This window comes from Nanorana parkeri, unplaced genomic scaffold, assembly GCF_000935625.1.
Source record: "Nanorana parkeri isolate BGI_ZX_2015 unplaced genomic scaffold, ASM93562v1 scaffold228, whole genome shotgun sequence".
Classification (NCBI taxonomy): Eukaryota; Metazoa; Chordata; class Amphibia; order Anura; family Dicroglossidae; genus Nanorana; species Nanorana parkeri.
In genome coordinates this window covers 572,411-592,300 of record NW_017306496.1, presented here as the reverse complement: position 1 = coordinate 592,300, position 19,890 = coordinate 572,411, and the positions used below count along the sequence as shown (strand labels likewise).

The window sequence follows — 19,890 nt, the reverse complement described above, 5'->3', positions numbered from 1 at the left end:
TATTTTATATGTGCAGGGTAGTATTTTTGTTTTATTTGTATGGGGGCATATTATTTTATATGTGCATGGTAGTATTTTGTTTATATGTGTATGGGGGGGAGTGTATTATTTATTATGTGCAGGAGTAGTATTTATTTATGTGTATAGGGGGGAGGGGTGGGGGCAAGTGTATTAGGCTCCATTCACACCTGTAAGTTTAGATGCAATTAGGGATGCCTGCATCAGGAATTTGCGTTTTCCGGCAGCTGGCATGCCTAATCCGGTGTTTAGTAGCGTCAGCTGTCACCCATTCAAGATAATGATCAGGTAACACAAGCTGCATGTAAACGCCTGCACACCACATGTAATGGTATGTGATATGATTACATTTGGTTAAGAATCAATCACTCTCCCTGGACGCAATGATTGTGCATCCAGGGAGAGTGTTTCCTAACCGCATTTAATCATATCACATACCATTACATGTGGTGTGCAGGCATTTACATGCAGCTGCTGTTACCTGATCATTAACTTGGATGGGTGACAGCTGCCGCTTGTAAACCCAGATTAGGGATTCCTGCTGCAGGAAAACGCAAGTTCCAGACGCAGGAATCCCTAATTACACATAAACCTACAGATATGAAAAGGGCCTTATTGTGTGTGTGTGTGTGTATTAGGGTCCGTAGTACCATACCAGATATAGTTAAATTTTATTTTGATGTATGAAATTTGGCAAGCCGACCCATGGGAGAAAATAATTTGTCTTGTAGCCCCCAAGCGAATTGAGTTTGAGACCCCTGCTCTAGTGGCTTTAAAATGAGTCACTGTTCTTATCTGTCAGAGAGTCAGCATGGCAGCCAGGAAACTGGCATTTGAAGAATAAGGAAGACTGTCATTGTTGGCTTCTATTTGTCTAAGGAAAGGCTTTCTTTAACCGCTTAACGGCCGTCCGGGAGCTTCCTGGATGTAACAGGCAGTGTATATACAGCCTGTTAGCCCCGCCCACTCCGGCGTGAGCGTGAAAGACACAACATTTAAAAACAGGCAGCGATGCCCGTTAACATACAAGCGATCCGCCGGCTATAGAGCCGGCGGATCACTTGTATAAGCTGCTGGCCCGTGTCCCCCCCTCGCTCCGCACCCCCCCCCTCCCGTTGTCACGCTGATCCCGGGCTCCGCTGTGCCCGGTGCGAGCCCAGGACCAGCATAGTGCCTCTCTGATAGGGGATCAGAGGGAGATCGTTACACAATCTCTCTCCGGTCCCCTCTCTGGTGTCAGATTGTGGAAGTGATGTATATGACATCACTTCCGCATTCTCGTGTCACTCTCCAGCTTCAGATGCTGGAGAGAAGCTGATGAAGCAGATCTCTGCTTCATCAGCTTCTTCAGGGGGGTCCTAGGTGACATTAGGGGTATTGGAGACCCCTGATGTCTCCATAAAGAGGACCTGTCACTTCTTTTGCTATCACATAGGGGGGTTTCTTAGCCCCCTATCTGATAGCAATAAAGTTTCCCCAAATATTTTTTAAAGTTACACATAAAAAAACTAAAAATTAATTTAAAGTCCCCACCCATACATACACGCATGCAAACATGCGTCAGGTGCACATACCTGCAAAAACGACAAATGCGCCCATTACGCCGCACGTGTTACATGTCGCAGTTAGAGCAACAATTCTAGGGCCATCAATCACTGATAACACTAAACTGATGAGCTGTAAAAGCTTTTAAAGCGTCTCCTATGGTCAATTTTGGGTATGGTAGTTTTTTGCGATTTCGCGCATGCGTGCAATTTTTAAGCTTGACATGTTTGGTGTCTATTTACCCGACGTGACCCCGTCTTTTATATTTTACCAAAATAATTGGGTAATAATAATTGTTTCCTAACATAATGTAAAAAAAACTTTTTTTCCCCAAAATGTTCAGTGATTTTCCCAAAATATAGTAAAAAAGAAAAACCCCAGTGGTGATTAAATACCACCAAAAGAAAGCTCTAACTGCCCCCAAAAAAATGGTATAAAATGTATTTCAGTACAGCGTTGCATGACGGAATAAATGTCAGTCAAAGTACCGCAGCGCTGAATACTGAAAAATGGCCTGGCCAGGAAGGGGGTCTAAACACCTGGTCTTCAAGTGGTTAATATCTTTATCTCCAAATTCATATTTAAAAGGAGAACTATGAGGTGAGTGAAAAGCACTCACCTCATAGTTCTAGCCGACCTGTGACAACGAGACTGTCACAGGTCGGCTCAGTAGATCGGGAGGTGAACTGACTGGCGGATCGGACGGGGGAGGGGGCAGGTACAGTTGGCTCTGCCTCTAGATAGGCAGAGCCAGCTGTCAGTCACGCAGCTGGGCGGATCCCGGCACAATTGTTGGGATCCGCTTCAGCTGCGGCGTCTCAGTATACCGCGAGCAGCAGCTCGCAGAATACTGCAGAGTCTCAGTATACCGCGAGCTACAGCTCGCGGTATACTGAGCTTAGGGTGACGGGAGGACGCTAGTTTGTGTCCTCCCGTTACCCTAAGGAGAACTATGGGGAAAAGCTTTAACCCCATAGTTCTCCTTTAAAGTTAAAGTAATATTAAAGTCAAAAGCTAATTTCAAATGCTGAATAAATCAATTACAATGGACGCTGCTCTTGATGTTTAAATGTTTTACTTATCTTCAGAATCAGTTGGTCTCCTGAGCACTGGCTTTAATATCCTCTTTTAGAGTCGCTTCTTTCCCTTGCAGGGTCCTATGGAGCCACCCTTGCGAGTGCTAGTAAGCGGTGTGTCTCCACAAACACACAGACACAGCAAGGCAAGACGCACCTCCCTGCTCCCCTCTCTTCTTTTCTCCAAAATAGTAGATGGATGGCAGCTGGAGGCTGCTCTATGCCTTGTGATCTTGTACTAAACAGGAAGTTCAGGGAAGTAGAACTAAGAAAGTCGAAGTCAGCTCTTTGGAAACATGATCTCTGTAAGGCCTCTTTCACACGTGTGTTCAAACCAGAAGTGTTTTCAATGCTTCTCGTCTATTAACGCTCAAGGGAGATAATGCAATAGCAGCCACCCAGTGCAGTTCACACATGGGTGTTAGCGTTGTGTAGCTGCGTGTCAAAAAATAGAGTGCATGTCATGTTCTGTAGGCATTGCCACTGGACAAATGCCTCCATTGAAGTATACTGAAACACCCCTTAAAACTCTTGGCCATTGCTCCTTAGAAGCGTTACACAGGTGTTGTAGGAGAGGCATAGGAGGTTTTACAATCCCAGAAACCACTTGGGAATCAAAGAGTAGGTGGACCAAGTAGGTGCAGACGCCACTTCCTGTCTGCAGCCACTTCCTGTCTGCAGCCAGATACAGTTTTCCCTACAAAAGAGGACAGCTTCTAGCCTGAAATATGTCAGAAATAAATGTTGCACTGTATACAAACCCATGTTATTGTCAAAAGACAGTTGGATCTATAATGCAGCAATACACAGCACAGAAACCGACAATATGCTAGCAAATTTCACCACAGCCTAAGCACACCTCAAAACTGGCCACTTCCCTTTGCAGCGTCACTTCCCCTTAAAACACTCCCCTACTTACAGGGCATTTTGCAAGCCTCCTCAATGTCTTGAAAAGTCTGCCGAATGCCTTGTTATGCTATAGGCACGTTACTCAGCCGTGCTCTTTCATTAAATTCTCAATGCACGTGTGAAAGAACCCTGAGTGCTTGGTAAAAAATTATTTGCTGGGCAATAGTTGTTTGATATGGATTCATTATTGAAAAAAAAAAGTTTAAGAGTTTATTACTACATTAAAGTCCATTTAAAGTCAAAGAAATAGATTTGTATGCAGGAAGACATTGTAATAACTAGGGATACACCAATACCATTATTTCCAGAGCAAGTGTTGGAGTGTACAACATTTTCAGGTACGAAAGCTGCCAAACAGATATCTTCAAATCTTGATTGCATTGCTCATCAAAGAGACCAACTGTGTGTTGTTCATGCCTGGGGCATGGCAGGGGAGATGAGAAAGGTGACATTTCTTCATCGGGGCAAGACATCAAGCTTTGCACCCTGGGGTGTTGATAAGGGTGTAGGCACATTGGGAAGACATGTCAAGATATCCGGATTTTGCATATGAATGTGACTGGCCATTGTCTAAAGATCAAAGGACAAGGTGTTGACCTAGGCCAAGGACTGATCTGCAGTACGATGGTGCCCCCTGCTGGAGGACTACAGTGCATGTGGACAAATGTGAAGGACCATGCCGATTGGCCGAAAGACATTTAAGGGACATGCGGAATTCTGGGTAAAGGGGGTGTCGATGTATGTGTATGAATGGGTATAAAAGTCCGTGCGCGGCGATATTGCTCTCTCTTTGAGCCCAGCCAGGATATAGGAACCAGAGGACGGACTTGCTGTGTAAAGTATTCTCTTGATTGTCTTATTGTATCTGTTTGTATCTTTTATTATGTTTGATTAGATTTGTGTATAAATAAATAAGACCATTGCTTCTTTTAACCATTGTATCGTTATCATCATTGGAAGCAGAGAATAGCAAGTTAGCTTATTTCAGGAAGCCAAGGCAATTTAGATATTACACCGAGTACAAGTACCGATACTTTACCTCACTTTTTTTTTTTTTAGTGTCATGTGACAGTTTTTCTAAAACAATACAGACTGATGATTTTAGGACAGTGGTGGAGTGGCAGGGCCCAGTTGAAGCTGCAAACGCTGCAACTCTGGTAGTTCTGCCACTGACTCCAAGCTGTAGAGGGACTACAAATCTCAGCAATACGTTATACAGCAATGCAGAAAACCACCAGCTATAGAGGACTACAAATCTCAGCAACACATTATAGAGAAATGCAGAATAATACCATCCGCTAGAGAGGAGAACAAATCCCAGCGATACATTATACAGTACTGCCAAAAGGCAACCTGCCATGGAGGACTATAAATCCCAGCAATGCATTATACATCAATGCAGAATAATATGAAGCTGGATACTCTGTGCTGCTCTGGTGTGCAGGCCTGATGGTGCCAGTGGAGGATCTCAGATTGGCTGTCCGGGGTCTATGGTAAGCTGTGAACGGTCTCACCATGGGCCTGGCATGTTTCCACAGGGAGGAGATTTTCGGCCAGTGCTGTAAACAGGCGCCACGATTCACTGATGGGGACCTCGGCAGCCTTCTTTTGAACATCGGCGCCTGTTTACAGTGCCAGCTTCAATTAAAAAAATATAAAGTGCCTGTATCAGTGCTTAGTATCAGGGCATGTTCACGAGTATGAGCAGTATCGTCACAATACCGATACTGGTATTGGTGCATCCCTGGTAATAAAAAAAAAATGCCATTTTCAAAGCCTTACTTCCACTTACCTGTAACAACAGTTGTGCAGAGTGTCTAAATATGTCTTTGCAGTCCAATAGGCACAAAAGTTGAAGCTTGCAAAGCCTTGATTGAATGTGAATAAAGGTATTTTTGAAGATGAAGCCATGGTATGCTGGTAACTTCTTCCTAGTTACTTGAATGTAGCACCATCCACATTTTAACCAAACACCCATTGAGAAGATAAGGGAACCTACGAGTAAGGCCCCGTTCACATTGAGCGATTTATTGCGCGGTAATTCCCGCGATATCGCGGCAATTTACCGCGCGATATCGCTCTCCAGTGCTTCTCAATGGGGCAAAGGGTCCTGCTGTCGCGGGTCGTGCGTCGCTACAGCAGGACCCTTTTTGGAGCGGATTCAGCCGCGATTCAAGCTTGCTTAATGCAAGCATTTGCGCGACAAATCGCGCAAAAATGCAAATCGCGCGACAAACGATTTGCGAACCGCTCAATGTGAACGGGACCTTAGGCCCCATTCACACTGAGCGATTTACCACGCGATTTTTGCAGCAATATCGCTCATATTTCCATATGTAGCTTCTCCAATCCATTTCAATGGAGCTCAATATCGCTTGTAGCTTGTCGATCCTACATGACCCTTTTTTCGAGCGATTTTGCTCCTGATTGCATACAGCCCAATAGGAACAAGTCGCGCAATATCGCTCAAAATCACACGATTTTCATGTCGCTCAGTGTGAATGGAGCCTTAAGTGTGTGGTGGGTTATCTCTAAGATTTAATAACGTAGGCAAATAGTAACATACGCCCCTCCCTCTCTCTGTAACATGTGACTGTGTGAGGACAGTGGGGCTGAAGAATGTGGCTGGCACTATGCAAGCATGGAGCACTGGAGTTCGGAAGCATTTTACCAAGAAAAAAAAAAACAATTATAAAAGGAGTTTGCAAGCAAATAAAGCAGTCACATATCATAATGGGGATGTACAAGATTATAATGAAATAAAAAGGTGAGAAACTTTAACTGGACTTTACTGAACATAGAAATGAGAGTAAGACAAAACAGTCTTTTAGGTCATGGTATAATTTCTGGTGTTATTCATAAAAAAGTGAGAGAGCGGGATCTTATTAAACCATAATTTTCATCTCATGTGTCTCTGTTACTGGTTACCCGTCTGGTCCATTTCTGAGGTTTCTTTATTATTTATTTGATGTATATTTAAACATGTACATCAGAAATCTCATTAAACGCTCATTCTTGGCACAGAAAAATGATATACGAGGCTGATTCTCCTTCTGACTATTGAAAGGAATGGGACATTCCTAGCCAAATTAGAAAGATTCTATTTTAATGTATTCTCTAACCTAATTCTAGGTTATATACGTCCCCTTCCAGTCTTTATGCAGCCTTTGTGGATTCCTGTTGTAAAGAATATACATTAGCGGGCATATAACACGGCTACTTTCTCAGGTCTGGAGAATAATCAGTGTTATTCTGGGTAATCCTATTACCGTGGAAAAAGTTATTACTACTATTAAATCATTTCCTAGCGGTGAGACGCCTGGTCTTGATGGGCAGCCAATAGAGTGGTATGTGCATTCCACGGAGGATCTGGCCCCTCTCCTGTTACAAACATATCAGAAGGCTTTCTTAGTGGTAGACCCCGCTCTTTAATAAAAAGAGATGCAGAATTTCTGGAGAAAATTCCAATAGAGTTTTAAAACTCACTTTCATCCTTTTAATGAAAATGTTAAGAAAACCTTTCACGTTTTTATTTTTAACTTTACTGTGGTGGCTTCAGTGAAATATCGGGGGTCTAAACAGAGCCCTGATATTTCCCTTTAACAATTAAAAAAAAGATTAAGGGCCGGTTCACACCACAAAGTCCGCGTCCCAGTGCGTTCGGGCTCTGGAACGCAAGCCGGCCGGCTCCCTGAAGTCAATGGCACCGCAAGTACGATCTGCCTGTCCAAGACGTTTTTTAAATTACTTTACAACCATCGCAAGACTAAGGTCTTGCGATGGTTGTACAGTGTATGGCCACCTTAAAGGTGCCCATACACCTTACAATTATCTGGAGATTTTTGTCTTTCAAGCAGGCTAGAAAACTTTTGTCTAATTGGATGAAAATTGACAGGTTAGTGGCGTTGTTGTACAACAGAAATCTCAAGTTGAAAACTGCACATGCTCAAACCTTGCGATCGATGAAAATCGGCCAGGTGGTGGTGGTGGTGGTGGTGATGAACGTTAATTGCAAACTACATTGGTCTGTGCACGATGGGCTAGCTGTAAGAAAATAAGACGTCTGGACAAAAAATTTTGTACAATGGTTGTAAGGTGTATGGCCACCTGTAGGGCAGTTCACACCATTTCCCGGACCACATCTGGTCCGGGAAATGGTGTGAACCTGCCCACAGTTCCAGTGCATTCCAGACCAGGGGGTGATTTACTAACCTAAACACACGCACGCACCAGGTGCGTGTGATTTTCACACAGCAAAGCGTATTTATCAACCAAAAAGTCTCTAAAAGCATATTTCCACTAATGCCATATATGGAAAAATCATGCACATGATGCATATATAATGCTGCTTCACAGTTTAGACAAAAATGGTTAGCTCATGCATTTACATTCCTGCATTCATCAACGCAAGCAACACAATGTAGAGGGAATTTACACAACATCACCTTGCAATTCATGCAGGGCTTTGCACAACACACCTGCTGGGTGTGTACACACTACAAAGGTGTTTAGATTCCACCCATAGATCATGCTGGGAGGGAACACACTGCAGAGGTGTATACATGTTCGTGGTGTGTTTATAAGGTTAGTAAATCAACCCCATAGTGTTTTTCTGGTCTGGAACGAACTGCGCTGGTGTGAACAGATGCCAGAAACAGCATAGGGATACATTAGGATGAATTTTGGGTCCGGAAACAATCTGGTCTGGTCATGATCCGGATGTGGTGTGAATGGGTCCTTAGGGAAGTCCTTTGGCAGCTGCAGGGGAAGGGCAGGAATACTGATGGAAACCTGTGGCACTGGATGGTGCCTGCTATGAAGCAGTGGGTTACACTGATTTTTAACTGTACAGGTGACATATGTTTTGTTGCGCCATGTGGAGAGATGTTAAGGTTATTTCTTTTATGTCATTTTTATTAGGTTTCATTGTATGTCTCATGCTTCAGTAACCCCATCTGTTCCATGCATACCTTGATCAAATATGGTGATTTTCATGACTTCTTTTATAGCAAACCATTCACGTTTTAATCCCACTAACATCACAGATCAAGACTAGTTGCCTCTAGGTTCCACTCAGGAGCAATGACCTTATAAACCACTGCTGTAGGATGTCCCCCTAAAATCCGAGGGTGCCTACTATATGCCATTTCCTGATTTTTGAGGCAACAGACCGGAGATCCACCCCTAGTGCATCCCATATGCAGTATGGAGCACCACTCAATGGTTGAGGCCTTCACATTTCATTGAGGTATGTGCTGGTGATGGCTGCCCTGCTGATTACTATCAGAAATGTTGGGGCCCCTTACATGGCTCTAAGCCGGGGCCCGCACCCACACTGAGCCAGTCACATCAGTCTCTGACAGAGGAGCTTACACTCGAATGTCCTCCCCACAGTCACACACTGTTATTATTAGGGATGCACCAATACCGGTTTTTCGGTATCTATTACAGATTTTTTTTTCCGGTACTCGCCGATACCGCATACTGATACCAGAAATCCCATTAAGGAAGCCGGGCGGCGTGTAATGACTCACCACCCGGCTTCCCGATTAGCAGGGAAGCCATCCCCATGCTTCTCGTCGCTAGGTGACGAGAAAGTATGGAGCCGGCTTTCTGGCCAATCAGGAAACTGAGTGCCGTGTAATGACTCACTGCTCGGCTTCCTGATGTCTGAAGCTAAAGTATCGGGCTAGGCATCGGAGCATTTGGGAGAGTACTCGCCCAAATACTCGGTATCGGTGCATCCCTAGTTATTATTATACATTTATATAGCTCGGACTCTCGGTTCTCTATAGCTGTACAGAGAACACTGAGCCAGTCACATCAGTCTCTGTACAAAGGAGCTTACACTCTAATGTCCCCCCACAGTCACACACTATTATTATTATACATTTATATAGCTCTGACATATACCGCAGTGCTGTACAGAGAACACTGAGACAGTCACATGTTTCTGTACAGAGGAGCTCACACTCTATAATGCAGAATGGCACCAGCTGTAGGGGGACTACAAATCCAGGCAGTACATTTATACAGCAATGCAGAACAGTATATTAATTGGAGTCAGGGCTTAGTGACCCGCTGAACTCCGGCCCTAGTGACCCGCTGGATGCAGGGCTTTGTAATGTGCTGGACCCCGAGACCCCATCTGAGAGTGACCCTGCAGAGCCCACCATAGATGCTGCACAGCCCACCTGAGACTCTCTATGGTGGGCTCTGCAGGGGTCTCAGGTGGGTTGGTCAGGCTGCATCTCCCTCCCAGCTCCTCTTGCCTGCCCTGCGGTGGCGCTGATGGGGCCCCAGCCTTCTCCGAAGCCGCTGGATCGGCAATGCTGGGGCCCGGCACTGCTAGGGCCAGGCCTCCTCCTCCTCGCCTGTCACCGTCGGCCGATACACAAGTAAGGGTCCCGGGCAGGCCCCCCAGGCCCCTTACATCAGTATCAGCCGTACCCCCCTGATGGCGGCCCTGGTAATCAGACTTGTTTAAAGTCAACATTTGGATACTGAAGTTTTCTGCAGGATTTGGTGGCTCTCAAGGCATCCTGCTTCATATCTATTGAGCAGCATTTGAAGGCAACTAGTCTTGATTAGGGAGGTTAGTCAATTGGGTTAAAAGTGGTGATTTTTTCATGGTTACAAACCTTAGGAAATAGTGCAAAAATCCAAAGGGCAGTAAACCATAGCAACCATTCAGAATTTAGATGATTGTAGTGAAACCAGCAAAGAAGTAATTCCACATTCCTATGTATTACTGCACTTGGCAAATCCTTATTGTTTTGTACTGCCTTACTGAATAAGTGCCCATCCAGCTGGTTCTTCTCTTCAGTGGCAAGCAGAAATATAGGAAAGATTTCAATTCCAACATAGCTCTGCCAGGATGTAGAGAGAGCGCTGCTTCCAGGGACATAACACAGGTAAGCATATAACTGTGGGTACTGTTAATCCAAGGATGATGAGTGATATTTCCAGGGACATTACACTGCTATAATCAGAATTAACGAAGAAAATATTTACATGTACAGCATATTGCAGAGCTGGGTACGGAGTAAAAGGAGATGGTCAGGGACCCTGTAGCAATGATGTGGGAAGGTGAAGGGGCAGTGGCATTTGCAAACGAAGGCACAATATTCCAAGAGACTGTTTAGTCAGGGTTGGGAAAGGAAATATCTCAAAATACAATGGTGCTGCTAAGCCAAGAATGGAGTCACAGAGATATTTTCAGAGACATGACTCCTAGAGGCATGTTGGGATTTGTAGTTAAAGCACAGCAGGAGCGCCGGAGTTGTCCACTGCTTGTTTACTCCCTAAAGAGGGACAAACACTTAAGAAAAGAAAACTAACACTAAGCAAACTTTGAGCTTGACTACTGAAACTGGTTGGCAATAAAGCTATAGTTACAAGACAGACCCTCTGCATGTAAAGTTTCTCTTAGAAGCAGCAAGATGGTCACACGTATCCAGCTGATAACACTGAAAAGATCTATGGAGTAGCTGGAGATGTGTGAGATTTTACCTAAAGCTCTGTGTAAGTCAATTTAACAGTGGCTCAGCAAGGTCAAATGTTCAATTTTAAAGTAAAAATGTACTTGTCAGTAAAGGAATATAGGGATTGACAATTCTGGCCTTCTGTGGAAAAGGCATCTGGCTTCACTACCTATAGAACACTGCCCTGGAACAATAATGCAGCAAAACGAGCACCAGACTCAGAACACCTTGTATATATCTAAAATCTTCCAGGTCGGTGACTCGTACTATTGAAGCTAAAATATCAGCATGAGAGGCAGACTAGGATTCTCCAAACAAGAGGTCAGCAACAGCAGTCTACATATTTCTCTCATGACAGGTGTATTAAATGCATGCACAAGAAAGACGCACATTTTGTAGTTGGGTTACTACCTCAGTGAATGAAGCCCACTAGGTTACTAGGTCCTTGTGACATGACAGTGTTGTGGATAGTTTATAGTGTAGTTATGGGCAACATGTTCGGTTGGACACGACTACCAAACAGCTGCACAGTACTTCTTAATATGTCAATTCTTCATTAAATAAAAATAGTTTGGTCTCAACATATAAAGCATTTTTTTCTTCAGAAGTATCTACCCGTGATGCTGGAAGAAAAGACTGCGCTCTCAAGGACAAGAAATCACACAACCCAAAACTGCGTCAGCTTCTTTCCTACAGAATACCCTAATCTTTGATTCTCTATTGATCCTATAGTGGGTCTTTACACTCAAAAATCAAATCCCACCAATGCACCCCTCTATGCATGATGATTAATAATAACAGACATGTCAGGTGTAGAATTCTTGGATTATGAAATACTAACACTTGCAGAGCATTCACTTCCTGCTTTGAAAGGGCAAAATGACTTCAGTTTGGCAAAGCAATGCACACTGGGATTGCCTTGTCATCAGCAGAGTAGTGCTGGGAAATCTCATCTGTAATTTCACAAGATCTCAGGGAAAGACATTTCCCTCCCCCGAAATGATGTGCATGGTCACATGTCCTAGTCACATGTGCCAGAAATCACATGTGTGACTAGTCACATGTGTAAAATGAGAGCTAGTAATCTGCCCTTAGTAAACATGGCCACTGTCCCAAGACTGAGTAAGAAAAGAGAAATAAGATATGCAAAGAATACAAAACCGGCAATTATCTAGGCGTATGCGTTTGTAGATTGTCATTACTAAACATTTCTAAAAAGGTGTGTTTGTTGGTATATATACACATATACATATATACACATATACACATATACACATATACATATATACACATATACATATATACACATATATACACATACATATATACACATACATATAGACACATACATATATACACATACATATATACACATACATATATACACATACATATACATACATACATATACATACATACATATACATACATTTATACACACACACACAGTAATGGCTAAACACATACAATCTGCATCTGACACTTTATCAGAAGTGCTCTCAGAACAGATTTTTTAATATGTAACAAATGTCAACGTCTCAGAAGCAACAACCATCTGTTCCCAAATCTCCCATTTACAGATGCCTAAAAATTCCCCCCCCCCCATACCCTTGGGGGGTAGTCAAGAACGCATACAACAGATCGTAAAAGTTTTCCATTTGGAATGATAAAAACTGTACAGTGCTAATTCACTGCTGTGTCTGCAAAGTAATATTCTAAACACATCTCCCTCAGTTTAATTGTCCCTCCATTGCACTGATCAACAGTTCTAGCCTGCTTCTTGGCTTTGGTTTTGCTGTCGTTCAAAGCATTTTCACATTTCAGGTCCGCTGGGTTCAGTTTCTGAACTTGGCATACGTAGGTCAGGGTCATTTCTCACCATTGAAAACAGACCAACCACGCTGAGAAGTGCAAGCAGCATTGTGACGGCGCACAAGCTGAACATGTTCCTAGTCCCGCTCTGATAGTCACTATCATGAAGCACAAGAAGCCCCAGTCCAGCGAGCAGGTTTAGGGGCACTCGAAACCAATTCAACACTCCATTCTGTTCTTTGTCTGGGATTAATCGACGCCTCAGAAAGCTCATAGCTGGGAAGTAGAGGCCACAAGCGAGTTCAATGAGAAGGAAAGCAAGAAAGGACTCCGTTGGTCTCTCCTGTCCTGGGCCTGTGGAGAAGGTCAGCATGAAAAGGGAGAAGAAAACCATGAGTACAGACAGGCAAAGTATATGCATGGGCTGCAAGTGATACTTTTTTGATGTAGCCAGACGATAGAGCGATGATCCAACTGCGCTGGCTGCCATAAAGCCAGAAAAGGTGATTCCAAGTGGTGCGTTGTGAGGATCCAGCACTGGAGTCCACAGGAAAATAAAGATATAAACCACACTCTCAAATAATGCCTGAATGGCACCTAGAAGGACAACTCGGCGGTCCCTCAACAGGCATCTCAGCCCATCGCCACAACTTCTGATAACACTAACACTCTGCCCGTGGTTCTCATCCCACTCTCGGAACACCAGAACAATGGACAAGCCCAATAGGGGCACTGCAAGCACAGAGGGTGAGGCGGGCCCCAGACCAAGCCATTCTGCACATGCATTTGCTGTAACTCCTGCTAAGATAGAGATTCCTCCATTCCAAGCAGACACTTGTGAGAAGGTGTGAGGGAGCCAATCTGCAGGGAAGTCATGATGTTCAACATGTACATGAGCATACCATAATTCAAAGGAAGAAAAAAGCAGGGCACTGGAGAATCCACCAAGGACTCGGCTAGTCAGAAGCACAAAGTAGTCCTGAGACAGCTTGCATAGGTAGCATGCGGATAGCAGAAGGCAGAAAAGTATGATGGATTTCCTACGGCCCAGTCGTCCTGTCAGAGGGCCGCTCACCAAACCCGACAACACGCTGGAACCAAATCCACAGACATAAATGATGGCGATCTGCCCCTCTAGGAAACTGTAGTGATGGTATAATTTATATAAATAAGGACCCTGTAACCAGTCCGCTGCCAAAGCTGGAAAATAAGCTCGGAAAAAATCATGCTGAAAGCTTCTGAAGGCCGGGTTCCCTAATGCGCTGCTTGTGATCGAAGTTTTGGAATGGCAAGCAGAAAACTCCAACACGACCCACAGAGCCAGGAGCCCCAGGAGGATCAGGTATGCGATGACCAACATGTCTCAGTGAAATGGCATTCTGGAAGGAGAAAGCTAGGAGAAAAAAAAAAAGAAGATGCTTAACATTCAGGAACATAAACCACCATCAATACTATCAACAATTACATTTAAAAAAAATACATATTGCATTTTATTAGAATATCAAGAGCCAAATATTTTATTGTATTTTGGCTAAAGTATGGAATGGTTCAAACCCTTGGTTCTCAACTGGTGGGTCGTGACCCAAAAGTGGGTCGCGACCCCGTGTTCAGTGGTAGCAAAAAGTTTCCCAGCACACTCACCAGCCAGCATGCAAAAAAAAAAAAACTTGTCTCACCGCAAATTGATGAGTTTGTTTACCATTTGTTTTGCTTGCCCTTGTTCAGTGGGTCCCCGCATGCCTTCCACTTTTCTAGGTGAGGGGCTTCTTAGCCTCCCCCAAGCACAGCACTGTCAGTTCTCACACCAAGCAACCATTCAAAATATGCTGCCCGGTGCCGAGTGTCAGCTGGAGGTGGGGTGGGCTGGAGCTTTGGCTCTCAGAAGGTAGTGAGACTGAGTAGGTCATAAATAAATGTGTGGGATTGTGTCTGTGGTTGTGTGTGTCTATCAGTGGGTTTTTTGTGTGTTTAAATGCTTTATTTATAAATTTCCACATACAGAGAGTTATAAAAACGTATTGCAAATAGAATATGACGTTACACAAGCGAAAATGATAAAGTATATCCAAAACAGTAAAGAGCAATATCTGGGATGTATACATCAACGCAATTTATTCCAACCATATAAAACAGAACAGAACAACCGAACAAACAAAACGGTAATGAGGAAAATGGAGAGGAGAGAAAAGAAAGGGAAAAGGAGAGAGACTGTCTGTGTTTTTTGAGGGCCCCTTCACAGTAGTACAGTGCGCTAATCGAACAGTCCCGTGCAATTATTGCACTGAACCACGCAATCACACCTACTATGCATTCTGGTGTGGGAGGGGTGTTGCATTTCCATTCATTTGAAATGGCACCCCAAACGCACCTCTCGCCCACAGTTCAATCACCCGCACCGGAACGCATGGTACCACAATACCATGCGTTCTAGTGCGGTGCGACTTAAATGACCAAGGACAAATGTGGGTCCTGAAGTTACACATGTTGAGAACCACTGGTTTAAACCTATGCCCTCCAAGGGGAGAATTCCTCTTCAAAAGACACAACAGACCATATTAAGCTCCAAATCTGTGCCCACCCACTGTCTATCCTACTTGTATAGAGTCTTGCTTAACCTGGAGCATGACTCTCCCCCACCATACCTACATAAATGGGAGGCAGATCTACACCGTATTCTAACCCCGGAGGAGAGGTCTCGGATCATGACCCTGGTATCGACCTCCTCAATAGATGTCCCGATGTTAGAAACTAATTACAAATTGTTATCCCGGTGGTACTATGTCCCCACTAAATTACATGCAGCTAACCCCCTTCTTGACCCTCACTGCTGGCGGACGTGTGGGAATCCAGGTTCCTTTGCCCACATATGGTGGGAATGCCTATTAATCAAACCCTACTGGTCACAGGTCGTACAGCTTATTTACCACATATGCGGTGAATAACTGCCCCTGGATGTGTTTGTTTCATCTCACGGCAGACCCACCACAAACGTACAAAAATAAATAAATCGATAGTTCCATTCTTATTGAATACGGCTAAATCTCTCATACCTACCGTATTTTTCGCTACATAAGAAGCACTTTTTTCCCCCCAAAAGGAGGGGGAAAATGTGCCTGCGTCTTATGGAGCGAATCCCGACGCCCGAGACATGCAGTTTCGGGCGCCGGGCGAGTAGTAGGAGCCACTGCTTGTTTAATACGAGTGATCTAATGAGATCACTCGTATTAAAGCCGAGCAGCGGCGACGATTGAGATAACCATAGAGTAGAAGAAGAACGGACGTTCTTCGTCTGCTCTGTGTGATCACTGAGACCGTGGCGCTGTAATCACAGCGCCACCTATCTCAGCGGTCACTAACTGCAGCTTCTGTCATAGAAGCTGTGACAGAACCTAGTCTGTCGAGTGCTCCATAAGGCATGCCGGACCTCCCTGCGTCCTATGGTCCGGTGCGTCTTATGGACCGCAAAATACGGTATATATTGCAGATCTGCCCAAGTGCCCTCCATTCAGGAATGGTTTAGCAAATTGGACAGCACTAGATTATTGGAGGAATTAGTGCATACCGCCAAGGATTCTTACTCTACCTTCTACACACGAGATGGGCTTGTTGGTTATCTTTTAAGAATCCAGCATCTTCTAAATCTTTCCTAACTGCTCCTAGTAGTCAACCCCAGGCGGACACATGAGTCAACGCTTGCCCGCGGTGTGTTACGATAGAGGCCTACGCCCTCAAGGGCTTCCTATTTAGAGGTTGTGCCTTGTACATACATGCGATTGAGAATGTTTCTCACGATTGTATCTAATGGCTATGTAACTGACATACGTCTATAAACCTGGAGCAAGGAATTATCTTTATCCCACCCCTCCCCCCTTTGTGTGTAGATGTCTTGCCCCTGTTGGTATTTTTGTTTTAAATGGTACCCTGCCTTTGAGATATTGTTTTGGACTTTTTTTTTAACTAGATACTTGGTGCCATATACTTGTATTGTATTGTGTGTATTATGCTTTGAAAACCAATAAAACAGAAATAATAATAAATAAAAAAAGACAACAGAAAGTGCAAGGAAACTTCTGCAAGATGACAGGAAATCATCTCTTTAGATCTGGGGTTGGCAATGTCAGCACTACAGCTGCTGTGGAACTACAAGTCCCATAAGGCATTGCAGGGCTCTTGATTGCTACAGCCATGACTTCCAGTCAGAGGCATGATGGGATTTTTAGTTTCACTACAGCTGGAGCCCTGAGGTTGCAATACGCTAAACAGTGTGGATGGCGTGTGGTGGTGACGTACGAGCTTGGATGGACGAATCTCCCGCTGCGGCTGTTCTGACTGGATGCAGGCGCTGTTCGGTTGACCAATTGCCGCCCAGCTCCCTTGATTTTTCAATTGAAGGACGTCAGACAAGTGCGGGGACACAAGGCCACCCACTGAACATATTTTGGTTGCTCCATGACAAACCGGGCTGAAGTTCGCTCCATGTATTGACAGGTAAGTCGCCAGGATCGCTTCTGTTGTAAAGCCGACAGTCGGCTCTACAAGTTTAAACAGACTCCCGGCGGCAAAAGTCACCGGGAGTCTGTTTAAACAGCCCCGATGCTGGCGACGTACACTGTACGTCGTCAGTCACGAAGGGGTTAATACTACAAATGTAAAGATAAGCCAAGGAATACTTAGCCAAGGCTGGAGCTGCTCATTCTGGGTGTGTTCTCACAGTAAGGTGTGAAGTCACTTCATATTTACCTTGCTGTGCTGTCATCAGTAAACAATAGACTGAAGGATGACTGCAGCAATGCACGCAACGTCATCACAGCTAAACCCCACAGATCCAGTTATCTTCCGATTATAAATCCAAACACCTCCTGACCACTTTATACCCAACACTTCTGTGCCGCTTCTTCCTCCATTGTGGCCACCACCTAAATACCTAATGTCAGCTCTAATAGAGAACAGTAGTGTTACCCCCCTGCTGTCATGTGTCAGCGCTATGGCCTGCATCAATGGAAGAAGTCCCATACTCCCCCATGCTCAGAAGGGGAGCAATGGAGAGGTAAATATAAAGCGGTTCGGGGGTTGGCTTTACACAGACCTGGTCACTTTGTCCTGTGTAAGTGACAGGTTCTCTTTAAATGTATTACAAGCAACTGGCTTAAAGCAAAACTCCGGGCTAAATAAATAGTCTAAATACAAGCGGCATGTGTAGTCTTGCTGGTGGCCTTCCTGTATTTCTTTCTAGTTTTTGTACTAGCTGGGCATGAAACAACTCCCTTACTTTGCAGCTGTAGTTTCCTGGAATAAAGACCAGTTATTGCTGTTCTCTCTCCTGGTGCAGGGTGACTGGTCTTGTATCCGCCCCCTCCTGTCGTTCTGCAGGCAGCCTGTAGGGAGTGGACCTACTAAGCCCCTCCCACAACTAATTTTCTGCACAGGCTATGTGCAGTACAGTAATGAGGTCACTGCTAATTTTAGTAGTCACCCTCCAGAAGGAAGGACAGTGTCAGCATGAATTCAGAGATGATTTGAGGGTCTACAGCTGAGTGATACACAAATAAGATACATTTCTGTTTATAGTTGGAGGTACTTGAATGGATTTTTAAGATTACACTTCTGAGTTTAGTGTCACTTAAAGGAGCACTGTGCTGTGTGGGAGCAGTGCTCTCTGTACACATAGTCTGACAAGCACTCCCTCCGCTCCCTACAGCTCTGCAATCAGCAGGGAGTAAGGGCCCATTCATATCTGTCCGTTTTGGTTGCGTTACTGCACATGTGCTATGTCACTAATGGACTCGCACTGCGTTAATGTTACACCAATGTCCTAGAATGGATTAAGAAAATGTGGACGTGCACTGTTAAAAAAAATGGACATTGCACCACAATGCACATTAATTCTTTGCCGTGCATTGTGCATCAGAGGTGCATTAAATGGCATACGCAACATGAGTTCACGCGTGCAGGGGACGCACTGGAGTCCCAGCGTGCATTTTTGGTTGCTGGGCCCCCAGTGCGTCCCAGCACCTTATTAGGAGGAGTTGGCTACCTCCAGGTACACCTGCATGTAATTTATCGACTTCCTTAATATGCTCACACTTGGAGACTCGGATACATAGAGTTAGGACCACACTTTGCAGAGGTGCCTTGGCGCGGCAGTGTGGCTTCTACATATTTTTGGCCAAAAGTTTGTGCAACTAAAACCTCTGATTTTAACGCATACTGTTGACAGGGCTACTTGTTTGGTTGCAGGTTGGCTGGCAGGTTGGGGCTGGGGAATTTTTGTGTTTTGTTTGGTTGTAGTGATGACTACATTCAGTGGGAGGCGTGCCATACCGCCGTACACAGACCACCGCCGTACGGAGATCATCGCCACGTACGCAGACCACCGCTCTCACGCGGTCCTTACATGCAGCCTCAAAACAACCACCTCATTGCATTGAAGGGTCCGCAGCATCCCACCAGCCATGGCTTCAATGGCTAATAAGCGTCAACTACCAAATAAAGCAAAGTGCAGAAATGATTGTCTATCACAATGTACACATTACACATACAGCAACCCCTCCCCCCTTCTTCTTCTTCTGGACCAGACCCCCAACTCATGTCATCACTGAGAACATTTCCTGTAAATGACTAAAGGACAATAAACCCGAATTGTACACAGACTACATGAAGCCGCTGCCTCACTCATTGTGATGGTAACACTGGTCAGCCCCGATCCCCGTACACACACATACAGACAGACACCGACCCGCTGCTCACTGCTTCCTCTTCCAGAGATCTTCCTCCTTCTACCGGAAGATGCGTGGAGGGCCAGAGAGGAGGAGATTACGTCACGTCACATGACACGGCCACGTGACCGCCAGAGCGAGGAGGAGAATGAGAGTGCCAGGAGGCAATACATGGCAATGAATGTCAATGTACGGCACCGAGCATGCCGGGAGCCCCTCATTTGCACTGCGTTGTGTATATAGGATGAGGGTGTGCGGGGCTGTATAGTATGGGGATGTACAGGATGAGGGTGTGCCGGAAATATATAATATGGGGTGTGTACAGCATGA

At 44.8% G+C, this 19,890-nt stretch overlaps 1 protein-coding gene across 3 annotated transcripts; it reads right to left on the bottom strand.

Moving 5' to 3' along the window:
* Window positions 1-12,573: 12,573 nt before the first annotated feature.
* Window positions 12,574-19,641, bottom strand: MFSD5 (major facilitator superfamily domain containing 5). 3 transcript variants are annotated; one of them, XM_018556199.1, is made up of 2 exons: window positions 19,581-19,641; window positions 12,574-14,237 (listed from the first exon to the last, which is right to left on the bottom strand). In XM_018556199.1, the coding sequence occupies exon 2, from the start codon at window positions 14,202-14,204 to the stop codon at window positions 12,846-12,848; it is 1,359 nt and encodes a 452-aa protein (XP_018411701.1). In that variant the 5' UTR covers window positions 14,205-14,237; window positions 19,581-19,641; the 3' UTR covers window positions 12,574-12,845. The 3 variants fall into 3 exon arrangements, with proteins under 3 accessions (XP_018411701.1, XP_018411703.1, XP_018411702.1); XM_018556201.1 differs by having other exon boundaries at window positions 19,592-19,620; XM_018556200.1 differs by having other exon boundaries at window positions 19,563-19,600.
* Between the last annotated feature and the right edge of the window lie 249 nt (window positions 19,642-19,890).